General features: G+C 42.9%; 1 protein-coding gene across 5 annotated transcripts in view; it reads left to right on the forward strand.

Moving 5' to 3' along the window:
* Positions 1-16,762, forward strand: part of THADA (THADA armadillo repeat containing) — a 161,150-nt gene that overhangs the window by 117,408 nt on the left and 26,980 nt on the right. For 4 of the 5 annotated variants that reach the window (XM_082217226.1, XM_082217222.1, XM_082217223.1 and 1 more), the window contains 5 exons: positions 8,490-8,917; positions 9,184-9,305; positions 10,585-10,657; positions 11,231-11,375; positions 14,246-14,377. In XM_082217226.1, coding sequence (XP_082073352.1) covers positions 8,490-8,917; positions 9,184-9,305; positions 10,585-10,657; positions 11,231-11,375; positions 14,246-14,377 — 900 coding nt within the window. The remainder of the gene's footprint in view (positions 1-8,489; positions 8,918-9,183; positions 9,306-10,584; positions 10,658-11,230; positions 11,376-14,245; positions 14,378-16,762) is intronic. The other variant, XM_082217225.1, reaches the window with a different exon arrangement.

The following is a 16,762-nucleotide window of genomic DNA, read 5'->3' on the forward strand; positions in this document are numbered from 1 at the left end:
GCTAAGGTTAAATCAGTGCCATTGCCCCAAACCAATTTGGATCCTTATTGGTTCCCCTTCGATTTTGAAATAGACATCAAGAAAGCCAGTTGTGGAACGCTCACATCTTATTTAGTTTGGTTTCAGACACCTTTGTAAAAACAGTCAGCGAGGGAAGAAGACGAGGCGGAGAGAATGCTGTAGCCCAGGGGTTGCCAACATTTTTTTTACTAGTCATATTCTGAATTTTGAGAAAGTGCTGAGAACTTATCACAAAATGAACTGGGTGTGGCATAACATACAACTGGAGAGAAAACCACCGCTGACAATCTTATGCTTGCCATGGGAAGTCAGCTAGGTCTTGCTGGTCCTGGTTATGGAGCTCTATTTCTCTCACACACCCACACACACTGATGCTGTTTCTGTCTAAGTAGCAACAGAAAGCATTCCTCAATACCAGGAAAAAATATACAAGGAAGCCATGTCACTCTCATTTCATCGAAATCACTTAAAAGGTACCTGCACATTTTGCCCCACATTTTTATTTATAGGAAGGCTAGAGTCTTCCTTTTTTCTATTTACTGGAAGCTCAGAGTCTGGGGCACCTGCCTAGGTGCACCACTGAAAGCCTTCACAGTGGTGCTATTGCCATAAACTTCCATATATTCCCTTCCTTACGGCTAGCACAGCAATTTTGAGGGCTGTGGCGCTAACCCTCTGTTGCTTAGGGTGAGGGGGTGCATCTGTCAATCTTTGCTCAAGGATCTTCTTCCCCCACCTATAACTTCACACCTACTTTCTAAATTTCCTGTGCCCCATACTTGGAGAACCACAACTTTAATCTACTTTGCCATCTTTTCTCTCAAAGTGGAGTTTCCGCCACTTGGATCCTCTTTAAAGAAAACTGAACATCTAGCAGCTTCTTCCTTAATGGGAGTTTCCTCTCTCCAGTCTCATGTTTAAGCCCCTCTAGCCTTTTGGCTCCAAAGAACAGATTTGGAACACAAAGTGGAGAATGTTCTATCCCAAGCACCCACACACACTCTTGGCTACTTAAAAAAAAAGAAAAAAAGACAGCCGGAGTATATATTTCATCTCTTTTTATAACCATACCCATTTTTATATAGTGATATAATAGCAAGTACTGTATAAGTGCTGAGCCTTCTAGGTTGAACTCCCTTGGGAGTAGATGACAGCGGGCAGATTATTTAAAAACAAAGAATCGTCCCCTGTAGCCAGTGAATCCAGCTGGTCAAAGTTCTCTGTCAGTTGATACTGAACATAACACATTGGTGTATTTTTACACGGAATCATGTGTGCTGCTTTAAATTGGTTGGGCCTTTGGAAGTTTGTGGCGCAATTTGAGCTAACTTCTGTCAATTTGGCAGTATGAAGTTGACTAGGTTTGTGGACAGTGACCATATTTACATTAGTTTGAGCATTTCATTCCTCATGCCAGGCACTGCTTGTTCTTACAGATGTTGAGCATGACTAGCGGGTTATGACATTTCTGCTTTTCCCGTCCTGTAAAGCACATGTTTTTAGAACATGAGTGGCCATCTTCTAAGTGCCACAGGCAGTTAAAGCCTGTGGCTTCCTGCACAGCAGCAGGAAGACCAGATCGTGGCATAGCGCATATGTGCACATCAGCAGCTTAAAATGCTAGGTTATTTCCATTAGGACATTTCAAGTCATATTTTTACATTGCTGTACACAATGTGTGGGGGGTGTCTGCACCCAGTGCCCATTGCCCAATTTGCTTCCTCACACCTGCAACCAGATTCCTGTCTCAAATGTACACACCTCAGCTTAACCATGATTTGTGTTTTCAAATTGGATGGAAGCCGGTTTGAGGAAAAGCTGGTCAAACAGAAGTATTTCTCGTTAAGCAGCAGGAAACACATGGATTGTGGCTAACACCATGTTTGCTTAATGATTGATTGATTTAATGCATCTTTATACCACCTTTTCCTACAAGGAGCTCGAGTTGGTGTGCATGGTATTCTCTCTCACCCTGTTTAATCCCCAAAACAACTTTGTGAGACAGGGTAGGCTGAGGGGCAGTGATTGGCCCAAGATCACCCACCCAGTGACCTTCATGGCCAACTGGGCATTTGAACACCCAGTTCCTAGTCCAACACTACACCACACACACTGGCTCTGTGTTTGGCTGTGAGAGTACACTGGAGCTGGAATAAACAATAATGTGCACACAGCCATAGAGTTGAGCAAACATTCTTGCCTGCCTTTCCTATCAGTCCTCTTGCCCATGGGGGCTTCTGTACAGCAGAGGTGGGCAGACTTCAAGCTTTATATTTTACTGGAACCTCAAGAGCCACCAGTTAGGGCCTAGGTGCAAAAGACATTAAACAGTACATTCTGAGCAAAGCAGTTTGTTTCCAGTACCAGAATGAACTGAGCTGCTCACTGTCCTTTTGAACACAAGTCTACTTCTGGTTACCCCAAGCTTTTTTTAAAAATTCAGCAGCCTCATTTAGGTGGGAAAGGTCATTTTGTGGTTGCTACTGGTAGGCGACAAGGAGTTGGGAAGCCTTGCTGGTATATTGGAAATCACTCGGTGATCTAGTGGATTCCAATCTGCCTTCTGCCCACCCTGCATCCATCTGCATCTGTCTGTCTTGAGAGACAGTGGAAGAGTGCCTTCGGGGGTAAAGTCAAACTGTTGGAGAGTGACAGCACTTGTTGTAGCTGCAGAGATCAATACGGGAGAGACATGTTTTGTTGCAGCTGGGGTAGATGATGGCTGGTTTCACTGTTGCAGATGCACCATGGCATTTCTTCACTCCGCTGTAGAACACATGAGATAGGCACTTCCTCATCCTATGAGCTTCATTTTATCACTTGCTTACCATTTTAATTCCACCACTGCATTTGAATGTGCACGGCTTAAATTCAGCCAAAAATGTGAAACATTAAGCAGCTGTTGCTGTGCAGATGAAATATGGTTCACCTACTTCAGGGTCATCTGTATTTCCTAAATGGCTAAAGACTTTTTAATTTAAAAATGTCTCTGTGTTTTGTTGAAGGAGGAGAGATGGTAGATAAAAACAAACCAAGTTCTAACATCAAAGCATTTATTTCTTTTTTTGTAGAAAACGTTTAATTGCCATATATTAAAAATAACTAGGCACAAATATCTTAGTTTGATATCAAAGCTCATGTAAGTACTTTGGATCTAAGTTGAGAATAGTATTTCTCAGCTCTTGATAACAAAGATGGCTTGCATTCCTGTGCAGTCCCAGTGAATTTTTGCTTGTAAAAAGCATGTCATTTTAAGTGCATGTAAATGTCACACTTTAAATAACTATACTGTACTAAAATAGGCTATTGCATTTTTTTCATGCACTGTTTATCAACATCTTTTTATTGATTCTGAGCTTTATTTTAATAAGAATGATAGAAGTAAAACGAAAATCTGCTCTTATGGCTCAGGTTAAGGACTGTGAAGTTAATAAGCTATTAAGTCTGAATGCCTGTGGACTTGCACCACAGCTGGGGAGATATTGGAATGCTTTGGAAACCTGGGGGTTTGCAGAAGTAAATACCTACTGAGGAAAGACTCTGACTCTTGTGTGCAACAGAAATATAAAATACAGCTTACTGAGAACTGAGCATGCTTGGTAGCTGCTGAATGTTGAGCATCAGTTGACATTAGGATGAAGATGCAGTTTGTTCTACTGAAGTGCCCTACAGCTTATAACAGATTTCCCTAACCTGGTGTCTTCGAGGTGTTGTTGGACTCCAACTCCCATCAGCCCCAGTCAACATGACCAATATTTGGGGATAATGGGAGTTGTCATTATTATTCCATAAAATGACTGGGCCACATTTCAGGAAAGTTCTTCTTAAATAAAAATAAAAACAGCCACTTATGTCTGTGAAATTCTACTCAATATTGATCGAAAGCAGAACTCCAGTGTATAGTTAGCAGAGTAAAAACACGTTGCAGGATTCCCAAAAAATAGAACAGATACAAGAAACCTATTGGAATGCCTGTTGTTTTTGTCCATGGAGTTTTCTTGGCAGGGATACTGGACTGGCTTGTTGGTGGATCACGTTCAGTCAAAACTCTCCACTATGACCTGTCCGTCTTGGGTGGCCCTGCACAACATAGCTCATAGCTTCTCTGAATTATTCAAGCCCCTTCACCACGACAGGGCAGTGATCCATGAAGGATCCACCCTCTTAATGAGGTGAAAGAGGAGAGCGCAAAATATGGTCTGAAGTTCAACATCAAAAAAACTAAGATCATGGCCACTGGTCCCATCACCTCCTGGCAAATAGAAGGGGAAGAAATATGATAGCCATGTTCAAATATATAAAAGGATGTCATATAGAGGAGGGAGAAAGGTTGTTTTCTGCTGCTCCAGAGAAGCGGACACGGAGCAATGGATCCAAACTACAAGAAAGAAGATTCCACCTAAACATTAGGAAGAACTTCCTTGACAGTAAGAGCTGTTCGACAGTGGAATTTGCTGCCAAGGAGTGTGGTGGAGTCTCCTTCTCTGGAGGTCTTTATGCAGAGGCTTGACAACCATATGTAGTGCTCTGATGGTGTTTCCTGCTTGGCAGGGGGTTGAACTCGATGGCCCTTGTGGTCTATTCCAACTCTATGATTCTATGAAATGGAGGCAGTGAGAGATTTTACTTTCTTGGGCTCCATGATCATTGCAGATGATGACAGCAGTCACGAAATTACAAGACTCCTGCTTCTTGGGAGAAAAGTGATGACAAACCTAGACAGCATCTTAAAAAGCAGGGGCATCACCTTGCCAACAAAGGTCCGTATAGTTAAAGCTATGGTTTTCCCAGTAGTGATGTATGCAAGTGAGAGCTGGACCATAAAGAAGACTGATCGTTGAAGAATTGATGCTTTTGAATTATGGTGCTGGAGGAGACTCTTGAGAGTCCCATGGACTGCAAGAAGATCAAACCTATCCATTCTGAAGAAAATCAGCCCTGAGTGCTCACTGGAAGGACAGATCGTGAAGCTGAGGCTCCAATACTTTGGCCACCACATGAGAAGAGAAGACTCCCTGGAAAAGACCCTGATGTTGGGAAAATGGAGGGTACAAGGAGAAGGGGATGACAGAGGATGAGATGGTTGGACAGTGTTCTCGAAGCTACTAACATGAGTTTGACCAAACTGCGGGAGGCAGTGGAAGACAGGAGTGCCTGGCGTGCTCTGGTCCATGGGGTCACGAAGAGTCGGACATGACTAAGCAACAACAACATTGGAATGCCAGAAACAAAGGGCCATCTGGTTCACCCTCCTGTCTTCAACAAGAGTCACCCTGATGATTTAATCCTCAGGTCTTGATTTTAAGTTTAATGGCTTTGCATCATTTTTGTTAAGATGCTAGATCAGCTTCCAGTTGGGAAAAGCATAGCTATGTTTTGAAGCAACACTGTTTTTTTCTGGGCAGAATATACCTTCTGGTCATGCCCAGCGTATCAATGTGTATAATTCCCATCCTACCTTTAATATTTTTTGTCTTCCTTCCTATTCCTTTTTCATGTTTCTTCATCCTGGTATAGAGAAAATGTTAACAGCCGTGCTTCCAGCAGCATAGTTTTGTCTGAACAGAAGTGCCTCTTTAATTCACCTTAAGTTACGGAGCCAGACATTTACTTTAGAAATTAATACATGTGTTGGTTTAATAAAAGTTATAGCATTGGCCAAGGAAAAGAGTTTGTTTTAAGTTAGGCAGAAGTAAATAGAAGTAGGGAAGGGTTTTTTCATCAGGGGTAGAAGCGCAGGGATTATTTACTCATTTGTAATGAGATTTTTGTTTTTCTGGGAAAGACATTTTTGAGAAAATGTTGAGTAAAAGGGAAAGTCAGAAATGTTTGGCTGTGGCTTGAGATGCTACAAACATATGGAAATAGCACCCCAGAGGTCTGTGAAAACATTTGGGTTTGCTTAGTCTCCCCTTCCCCAACTAAATAGATGACCACTGGAAGCCAAAAAGGGTCTAAACCCCTCAAACGGTGAAGTAGTTGTCTAAATCAGAGCCTAAAACACATATGAGCTGCTGGATGCTGGTATTCCTAATTTGCTGCCCCCAGCAGCCTTCTGAACATATGTTTTGGACAATCCACATCTGAACTGCCTGGTTTAGGAGTTTCCAGTCTCCTGTTCGTTCACAGCAGCCACACGAAGGCTATAAGACATCTTATACAAGACATTTTGCAGTGATTGTCCATTGTCAATTTAGAGCAATGATTGTATCAACTGATGTAGAGTATGGATGGGGGAGAAATCTGATTCTGGAACACAAGTCTACCAATTTCACACTTTAAGAAACATGAGGAGCTGAAAGAACAAAAATGGACAGATCCTCCCATCCCTTGTGTAGAGTGGTTAGAGCAGGGGTCAGCAAACTTTTTTAGCAGGAGGCCGGTCCACTGTCCCTTGTGGGGGGCTGGAGTATATATTTTGGGGGGAAATGAATGAATACCTATGCCACCCAGAGATGCATTTTAAATAAAAGGACACATTCTACTCATGGAAAAACATGCTGATTCTTGGACAGTCTGTGGCCCGGATTTAGTAGGTGATTGGGCTGGATCTGGCCCCTGGGCCTTAGTTTGCCTATCCTTGGGTTAGAGTGTTGCACTAGGAAGGTTCAAATCTTCACTCAGCCCTAAAGCTTCCTAGGTGACCTTGGACCTGCCACCTACCACCATCTCTGCCTAACTTAACTTACAGGGTGGTTGTGAATATAAAATGGAAAGGGGGAAACCTTTATGTTCCGCTTTGACCTTGGAGAAAAGGTGCGGTATGAATGGATCACAGCTGTCCATGGAGGTGCAGGTCAGTTCTGTGTCCAGGGCAGCTGTCTACTAGCTCCATCTGGTACACAGGCTGAGACCCTACCTGCCCGCGGACTGTCTCGCCAGAGTGGTGCATGCTCTAGTTATCTCCCACTTGGACTACTGCAATGCACTCTACATGGGGCTACCTTTAAAGGTGATCCAGAAGCTACAACCAATCCAGAATGCGGCAGCTAGACTGGTGGCTGGGAGTGGCCGCCAAGACCATGTAATGCTGGTCCTGAAAGACCTACATTGGCTCCTAGTACGTTTCCGAGCACAATTCAAAGTGTTGGTGCTAACGTTAAAAGTCCTAAACGGCCTCCGTCCAGTATAGCTGAAGGAGCGTCTCCACCCCCATTGTCCAGCCCGGACACTGAGGTCCAGCGCTGAGAGCCTTCTGGCGGTTCCCTCCCTGCAAGAAGCGAGGTTACAGGGAACCAGGCAGAGGGCCTTCTCGATAGTGGCCCCCGCCCTGTGGAACGCCCTCCCATTAGATGTCAAGGAAATAAACAACTCTCTGTCTTTTGGAATACATCTGAAGGCAGCCCTGTTTAAGGGAGTTTTTAATGTTTGATGTTTTATCGTCTTTTTAATATTCTATCGGGAGCCGCCCAGAGTGACTGGGGATGATGTTATAAATTCCACCTTAAGTACCTCCTTGGAGATAGGTCAAATGATACTACAATGGCTAGGTTCCTCTTGGAAGTACTAAGAAACAGAAACCTACATGCTCTGGATAAAACATAGCGGCCACCTTGGAACCCTTTCCCTTGTATTTCTGTTTTATTTTGCTTTTGAAAATGTTTTTGTGGGCCTTTGGACTGAAATAAATATCTGTGTGTGAATAATGTCATAATAAATAATCATAGAATTGTAGAATTGGAAGGGACCCTCATGGCCATCGAGTCCAACCCCCTGCAATAAATAAAATAAAATGGCTAAGTTTGTTGAGGCTTCCAGTTCCCCATTTGTGCACAGATGTGAAATGCTTCTCCTATGGCATGCAATACAGTTCGGGGTTTTTTCTTTTCCCTGTATTCATTACCCTGAAGAAACTATGTAATACTTGCATGTTTGCAGAGTTGTGGGGGAGACCTTCAGATTCTACTTATTAGTGTTTTAGCTACTGATGTTGAAAATTTTAATATGTTACTTAAATATCCAAAATAATTGTTGAACTTAAAACTTGAGTAATTCTGAAGAAATACAGTGGTACCTCAGGTTACATATGCTTCAGGTTACATACACTTCAGGTTACAGACTCCACTAACCCAGAAATAGTGCTTCAGGTTAAGAACTTTGCTTCAGGATAAGAACAGAAATCGTGTTCCGGCGGCAGCAGGAAGCCCCATTAGCTAAAGTGGTGCTTCAAGTTAAGAACAGTTTCAGGTTAAGAACGGACCTCCGGAATGAATTAAGTACTTAACCTGAGGTACCACTGTAGTTCTCATTTTCGAAACATTAGTAATATGAAGCTGGGGAAAATGCCCCTCAAAATTTGAACATACGTTCTGTTGTTAAATCATGTGGGCTTGTTATGTCCTAGGAAGCAGGTAAAATATTTCACTGCTTAAATGTGCTCAAGTTTGATTGGATTGTGCTCCAAGTTTTATGAGTAATAACCAAAGACAACCTTTCCTTTTTCACTCCTCATCCCACCACCCTATCGTATTTAATTCCAGGAACAGAGTTGCTCAGATTTTGGGATAAAATAGGCACAATTATCTCCGATTCGGAACTGGCAACGGGTATCAGCTACTCTTCTGCAGTGCCAGGACTTCCTCAGTATCTCCAGAGCATCACCAAACTCTTCCTGTCTATGCTCACGGTGACTTCAGATCCTGGATTTGCAAACTACAGTTCACCTGCCAAACCGAAAACAGTAAAACCTTGTTTGTCAGTTGTACATCTGCTACACTCTGAGTTCTGCGAAGTGCGCTTGTTGGTCTTAGAAGCAACTGTTCTGTGGCTGAAGCAAGGACATTCCAACTCTGTGATGGAAGAACGGGGGAAAGGTCCATTGTGTCTACTGTCTGGTTTGGAGGAGATCCTCCTTCGGATGGCTGTAAAGGAAAAGCATCCGGAATGCTTTTGCAAGGTAAACACATAGTGGTCCCCTCTCCCTCTCTGGATGCAAATACTGTAAAATTCACTGGGTGCTACCCAATGTGGGCAATTATCAGAGTAGATCCATTAAAATCAAATAAGCAAGTAACTTAAGTCCATCATTTTCAGTGGGTCTCTCAGCATGACTAGTGTTGTAATCTGTAAAAAACATAATAATTTCGGAGCAAATGGATCCAATTCGTGCCAAAAATTTTTTCTTTACCCTTTCCCCCCCCCCCTTGTTGCTATTATATATAGGTATTAGAGGCTCTATACCATACGGACCCGCAAAAAGTGCTTTCAGAGACAGAAGATGCTTTAAAAATGAATGCAAGAGAATTCTTGCATTGGGTTTTGAATATTGCAGATGCTTCTGACAGGTAAATTCTTTTGTCTTTTTTATATTTGCTGATTGCAGGTTGCCAAGTGAAAATAAACTGATGTCAGAGGGTGGGAGAGGAGCAATATTTGTGCTCTCACTGTCTTGTTAAGCCCCAGACATTGTCATATTTTTTATAATTTGCCTCTATGGTATTTTTAATACATACTTAGAAGCCCATAGCTAAGGCTAAGAAGTGATGAGTCGTCTAAATGAATTACAGGCTGAGCAGAAAGCTGGATGGGCTCCTCTGGTTCTCTCTTTCACCAGCATCTTCATGTTTAAAATGCTAAATCAGTTTTTCAGGCAATGGTTATTGCTGTATCATAAAGCTGGGGTCGCAGGAGGTTTGTTTTTCTTTTCATTTTTGAGATCTGAATTTTGAATCTATATTGTGAAATTAACTAATAAATTAACTTGGCCATATTTTTATTCTATTTCATAAAATTTATATATCACTTGATTGCAAAGCAGCCCTCAAAGGGTTTTACGAAACATAGTTATGAGTGCTACCAACAAATCTGGTATTGAACTTGCCAGTTGGTGGAGGAATACATCACTTCCTACTGTCTGTTGTGGGCCATTCATATCTTTCAGGTTAGATTTGGCAGGTGCATCAACTTTTCTACCGCAGAACTTTAAAACTGCTGGTATTTTTCTGCGGATCTTCCGTTTGACCACTAGACCTGCTTTTATGACAACATTCTTCCTCTAGCCCTTTTTATAGAAAACAGGTTATTGGGGCATGCATCTTACTACACACGTTTGCACTGGTTGTTAACAACAACAACAACAATTTTATTATTTATACCCTGCCCATTTGACTGGGTTGCCCCAGCCATCGCCAGACATGAAAAACTTCCCCATACAGGGCTGCCTTCAGATGTTTTTGGAAAGTTGTATAGTTGCTTATCTGTTTGGCATCTGATGGGAGGGCGATTCTCAGGGCTGGGCTCTATAGAACTTTCCATCTTCTTAGATAGTTTGGTTTCTAAGAGGAAGAGGGTTTGTCATACTTTAATGCAATTCTATATCCACAAGGCGCAACCACCTATGCCTAAGCAAATATATTGACATGCAGAGCAGCTGTAATAAATTGGACTGTTAGATTTCATCCTGACTTCAGCTAATAAAGCATATTGTGTGTAACAAGTGTGTAACAAGTGAAAATGAGATTCTTTGCTGCTAAACTGCTTGCCAGTTGACTTGCATTTTGCTGTAGCTTTGACATTTATTTCGCACTTAGGTTTGTGGATCTGTGTTAATCTTTTATTTTGCAGCATTGAAATTCAAAGTATATCCCTCAAATTTGCCTCAAAGTTGGTCATCCATCTTGTCCAAGATCAGCAGGAGGTAAGGAAATCTCATTTAATAATCATGTCTGCATCAGATTTACTATGACTATAAATTAAGAGTTTCCGTTCTGCAGGTTCATTTTGATGAACCTATAAAGTTAATTGCTTCATATATGCAAAACCTAAAATTATGACTGCAGTGCATGAGCAAGTACTACACTGAAGACCAATGTCAGAATTGATTTGATGTTAATTGTCTCAGAACAATTAACAAAGGAGTCCACTGCTGATTTATGCAGTGCTGTTTTAGTTTTTATTCTTTTAAAGCAATGGTGGTGAACTCCTCCTAGCTGTTGTGCCAAATTTGATTTTCTTTCTTTCTTTCTTTCTTTCTTTCTTTCTTTCTTTCTTTCTTTCATCAAAAGCAAAGCAATGGTTTTGGTTTCCTTTTCTGTGTCGAATGAATTGCTGGTTCTGTGGAAACTCAATGTCACATTTTGTGTTTATTATTACTTTTTAGTTACTGTCTTAGTGCCAGTTTTAGTATAGCGCTTGACCCTTCTTGTTTACTCTAATCTCCAGTTTACAAGGATACTTCAGGCTTTTAAAGCCAGTATTAATTTTCTTATAGGAGGTGAAATCAGAGATGAAGCAATGGGTTGGCATAGTCACTTCCTTCTGCGGAGATGAACAGCAAACAGATCTCCGATTAGCTGCTGCAGAGATTCTTGTGAGCATTACGCCATTTTTTCTGACCAGTCAAAAGCTTCTGTTGGGTAAGTAAATAGAATTAAGCAGTATGACCACAAACAAGCCAAAATTAAGCTTCTGAATTTCACTGATTTCAGTGGGAGAACAAATCGCATGATAAACTCACACACCAAAATCAGCAGAATATATGCTTAATTTTCAGTCGGCTTGTAGCCTGTGTTTATGTTTGGAAGCAGGAAGAGGCATGATAAATCTTAAGGGTGGTGCATATGTGATATAGCAAACAGATGTGACTTTGTGGTAGAGCACCTGATCCTCTGCACAGGAAGATCTGTCCTCTCAGTAGAAAATGGGCCTATCTGCATGTTATGATTTGCTGTAACAGTGCTTTATGGCATTCGACTATGCTTAATATTTTTAATTTATTCAAACAATTTCTAACTCACTTTTAATGAAATGAATGGCCCCAGGGCAAGGCACATTAAAACCAATGAAATATACAATGAAACCACCTCAGCTGGGCAGAATAGCAAGTAAAACAAAATAACCAACCTAAACATCAAAATACTGAGCGAATAGATGTGTCTTCAATTGGCACTAGAAACTTGACAAAGTCAGTGTCAGCAGTCTTTGTGGCGGCAGAACAGGGCACCAGTACTCAGAAGGCTCTCTTGCAAGTTAAGAAAATAAGAAGAGCCGGCTTTAAAATTTCTTTTTTACCTTTTTAGATTCTTTTTGGTGTGGGGGGGTAGGATGGTTGTTTGGTCGGGTTTGGGAATTTGTTTAATTTTGGTATGTTTGTAATTTTTACTGTCTTTGGTTTGTATTGTTTTATTCTGTTTTTTTGTTTGTTTTTATATAGGTTTTATTTTGTCCCAGGGCTGCCTGGGAGTGGGTCCCAGCCAACAAAATGGCTGGGGCAGGTTCCACGGGGGGGGGGGATGCACTGGGACAACCAATCTCAGTGATCACGGGTAGGAGGAGGAGTTACGCTAAGACCAGACCATATCATTACCAAGGAGGCAGATTTAGTTGTTTGAGGACTATCCCTGCCTTCGGATCTGGTCTTGACTGGACGGATACTGAAATCAGCAAGGGATACCCACACGATCTGAAGGTGCTGCTGTTCAGTGCCAGGTCAATGATCCATAAGATCACTGCCATCCATGACTTAATCGTGGATGGAGGACTTGACCTGGCATGTGTAACAGAGACTTGGTTGGATGAAGCAGATGGGCCTGTCCTTGCCGCTGCTTGTCCACCAGGTTTCTCTTACGCAGGGGGGGGGGGGGAGTTGCAGTGATTTTTAGAAAGTCATTAGTTTGCACCAGGCGTCCTATTGGGAAGACCCAGTTCTCTGAGTGCATGTTCTGGAAGTTGGGCAATAGGGGCAGTACACAATTCCTTTTGGTGTACTGTCCTCCCCGCTGCACCAAGGCTTCCCTGCCCAAGCTGCTTCAGGTTGTGGTGGATGTTCTCCTGGAGACACCTAGTTTGATTGTCCTAGGGGATTTTAACATCCATGCAGACATGACCTTACAAGGGGCTGCTCAGGACTTCGTGGAAAGCATGGCCTCCATGGGGCTGTCCCTGAATATGAGTCTGGCCCAACTCATAGCTGTGGACATGCCTTGGACCTGGTGTTCACCTCTATGGATGTTAGTGATCTGACACTAAGTAAAAGCGAAATTAAAGAAGTGCCATGGTCAGATCACTTCCTGGTGCAACTGGACTTCTCTACGACCCTTCCCCTCTGCAGTGAGGTGGGACTGATTCAGATGGTCCACCCCCAGCACTTAATGGATCCAAATGGTTTCCAGAGAGTGGTAGGGGATGCTTTATCCCATGTTGATGGCCTTTCAGCTGATTCCCTTGTGGCCTGCTGAAATATGGAGTTAACCAGGGCTATTGACTGTTTGGCTCCAAAGCGCCCTCTCTGATTGCATGGAGTCCAGAATGCAGCAGCTATACTGCTGACTGGGAGTGGCTGCCAAGACCACATGACACCAGTCCTGAAAGACCTACATTGGCTCTCAGTTGGTTTCCAAGCACAATTCAAAGTGTGGGTGCTTTAAAACCCTAAACAGCCTTGGTCCAGTATACCTATAGGAGCGTCTCCACCCCCATCGTTCTGTCCGGACACTGAGGTCCAGTGCCGAGGGCCTTCTGGCGGTTCCCTCACTGCGAGAAGCCAAGTTACAGGGAACCAGGCAAGAGGGCCTTATTGGTAGTGGCACCCGCCCTCCCACCAGATGTTAAAAAGAAAAACAACTGCAAGACTTTTAGAAGACATCTGAAGGCAGCCCTATTTAGGGAAGCTTTTAATGTTTAATAGACTATTGTATTTTAATATTTTGTTGGAAGCCGCCCAGAGTGGCTGGGGAATGAATAAGTTGTTGTTGTTGTTGTTGTTGTTGTTGTTATTATTATTATATTGGTAGTGAAGTGGCAGCCAATGCAACTCCTTTAGGACCATTTCCCTGAGCCCTATCCCTAAATGTGCCTGCTCAACCAGCTGCTGCTTCCAGACCACCTACAAGGGCGGCTCCACAAAGTGTGTTTTACAGCAATCTATAGAGCCTATTGCAGAGTCTTTCCATTATCTAGGACAGTACAGTTTCAGCTACTTCAGCCATTAAGATCAGTTGGCATTTTAGTAACCTAGAATGTTGTAAAACGTCTTCTCTTCAGCTTTTTTATTTTAAAATTTTGACACCCCCCTCCCATTTGTCAGCTATGCACATTTTACAAATACAAAAACCTTCCTTGGCGGTTTTTAAGCAGAGGTTGTGTGTCCATCTGCCATGAATGCTTTAGCTGAGATTCCTGCTTTACAGATGACCCTTGAGTTCCTTCCAACTCTTAAGATTCTATGATTCTGGTGTTGTTGTTTTTTAAAAAAATATTCCTAACATTTCTTTTTGTAAATACTTAGGTCTGTCTGATACATTACACCTTTGGAGATGTGTTGTTCAGCTGTTGCAGAGTGAAGAGCAGATAGTAAGGAATACCGTCGCTGGCGTTATAATACAAGCTCAGTCTCAAGAAAATATCTCTAGGAAAACAGGTATGAAATTATTATTCTTCACCATCAACCATCAGTACTTGTGAAAGAGATTCATTGCACATGCCAATGTGTCTAGGTTGATATTGTTAGCAGGTATGACACAAGCTTCAGAAGGAAGCTTTGTGTTTATAGTACAATATCTCAATATCATTTCCCCCCTCTTAACTGTGTGTGAGAATTATTCCTCTGCAGCAGGAAGGGTATATAGGGGTACAGTGGTACCTCGGGTTAAGAACTTAATTCATTCTGGAGGTCTGTTCTTAACCTGAAACTGTTCTTAACCTGAAGCACCACTTTAGCTAATGGGGCCTCCTGCTGCCACTGCACTGCCACCGTGCGATTTCTGTTCTCATCCTGAATCAAAGTTCTTAACCCGAGGTACTATTTCTGGGTTAGCGGAGTCTGTAACCTGAAGTGTCTGTAACCTGAAGTGCCTGTAACCCGAGGTACCACTGTACTTTTAAAAATCTCTTCAGTGCTATGAAGGTGTTGCCTTTTCAGATTCATAAGTATATAGAACTCTGTGTTTCATGTGAATTCAAGTGTTAGAATATTTTTATTTATATAGGACATCTTCAGCTGTGTTGAAAATAAGTTTATTTTTGCAGCAGACTTAATGGATTCAGATGTGGTTAGCCACTGCCGCTTTTCTAACCTAGTCATTCTAGGGTTACAATCTACACAGAAACCAAACTATCTGGTTAGGAACAGGATTAGTTATTGTTTTGTTTGCTTACAAACAATAACTTGTTATGTAGTTACAGTCTTGCTCATTATCTGTGCAGTGCAAGCCCATGACAGGTTTATTGCTTTTGCTCTCTCTCTCTCTATACACACACACACAAACACACACACACACACACACACATATATATACACACACATATATACACACACATACTCACAAACACACCTCTCTCTCTCCTTTACAGTGGTGCCTCACAAGATGAAATTAATTCGTTCCGCAAGTTTTTTCTTCTTGCAAGTTTTTCGTCTTGCGAAGCACAGTTTCCCATAGGAATGCATTGAAAATCAATCAATGCGTTCCTATGGAGACCGTCCGGGGACAGAGGGGAAGCGCCGCGCGCCTTCCCCTCTGTCCCCGGACCTGTTTAAAGCAAGGGGCGGTGGGGAGAAGATTGCTTCTCCCCGTTGCCGCCCCTTGGTTCAAAAGGGGTCCGGGGACAGCAGGGAAGGCACGCTGCGCTTCCCCGCTATCCCCGGAGCTTGCAGGGCAAGCTTCGTTTTGCGAAGCAAGCCCATAGGGAAATGCGTCTTGCGAAGCGGCTAAGAAAACGAAAAACTCCTTCGTCTAGCGAGTTTTTCGTCTTCCGAGGCGTTCGTCTTGCGGGGTACCACTGTAATCCTTTTAATGTAAGGGACTGCACTTGTGAATGCTAAACCGTTCCTTCGAAATCTAATCAAGTTAAGGATAGGCTCTGTAAAATGTAGCTTATTTCAAAGCAAAATTGCTTTTTACCGAGTATACTCCAAACAATGCAAGCGCAAGAAGACAATTTTTTGAAAAACAACTTTTCCTTTTTTAAAAGGAGAAATTCTGATACTTCCGATTTGTTGCCTCCCGGTAGTTTAGTCTCCTCTCTTTCCAGCAGGAGGCTAATGTGGGTCACTTGCCATTTCTTCCCTAGAGCTTCCTTTTCTCCTACATCTGCTGAAACAGTTCCAGGGTGTGTTGAGTGGGGAGAAGCTACCCTCCTGTTCCCTGTGGCTCCATCTCCCCTCCTGGCCTCAGTTACAAGAGAGGAAGGGGTTAAATCACCCTGAGTTGCCATCATCTCTCCCCAATGCTTTCCCGTTTGTTTTCTCTGTCCCTGGGCTGCTGGATGGCTCTGGGCTAGATCCTCGCTAGGAAACTTCTGGCAGGCTTATCTTCCTGACCATACTAGCAGGTGTTTCCAGCACCACCTGGCTATTCTGGCAGAGGAGGAATAGATGGCAGTGGAGCATGCCTTTCTATCACCTCCCTCTAGGCTTGTCTACTGCTCAGCTGCTGGCACAATCAGGACATTGTGAGGCTGGTTTGGCCACAGCTGCAGCCTCCCATTGTGTGCCAGAGGACCTCATCCCAGCTGGCATGCAGGGGGGGGTCATCATCCAGGAATCTCTCCAGTAGTGCTGGGTCTGCTGCTCAGTTTTAGGATGATGAAGGGTGTGGCTTACAAGTTGGGATGGGGGGGGGGGAAGGATGGGTTTGATGGGTGTTGAAATCCAACAATATCTGGAGGTCCACAGGTCTCCCACCTGTTGGCAAGGGTCACATCACCCCTTGTTTCCCTGTGTTTATTTTGCACTCCTCATGTTGGAAAAGCGCATATTTTATATGCTGAATGCTGCATCTAAATTCATCCACTCTCATTAGCTTGA

Source organism: Podarcis vaucheri (genome assembly GCF_965113315.1).
Source record: "Podarcis vaucheri genome assembly, chromosome: 3".
In the NCBI taxonomy this organism is placed as follows: Eukaryota; Metazoa; Chordata; class Lepidosauria; order Squamata; family Lacertidae; genus Podarcis; species Podarcis vaucheri.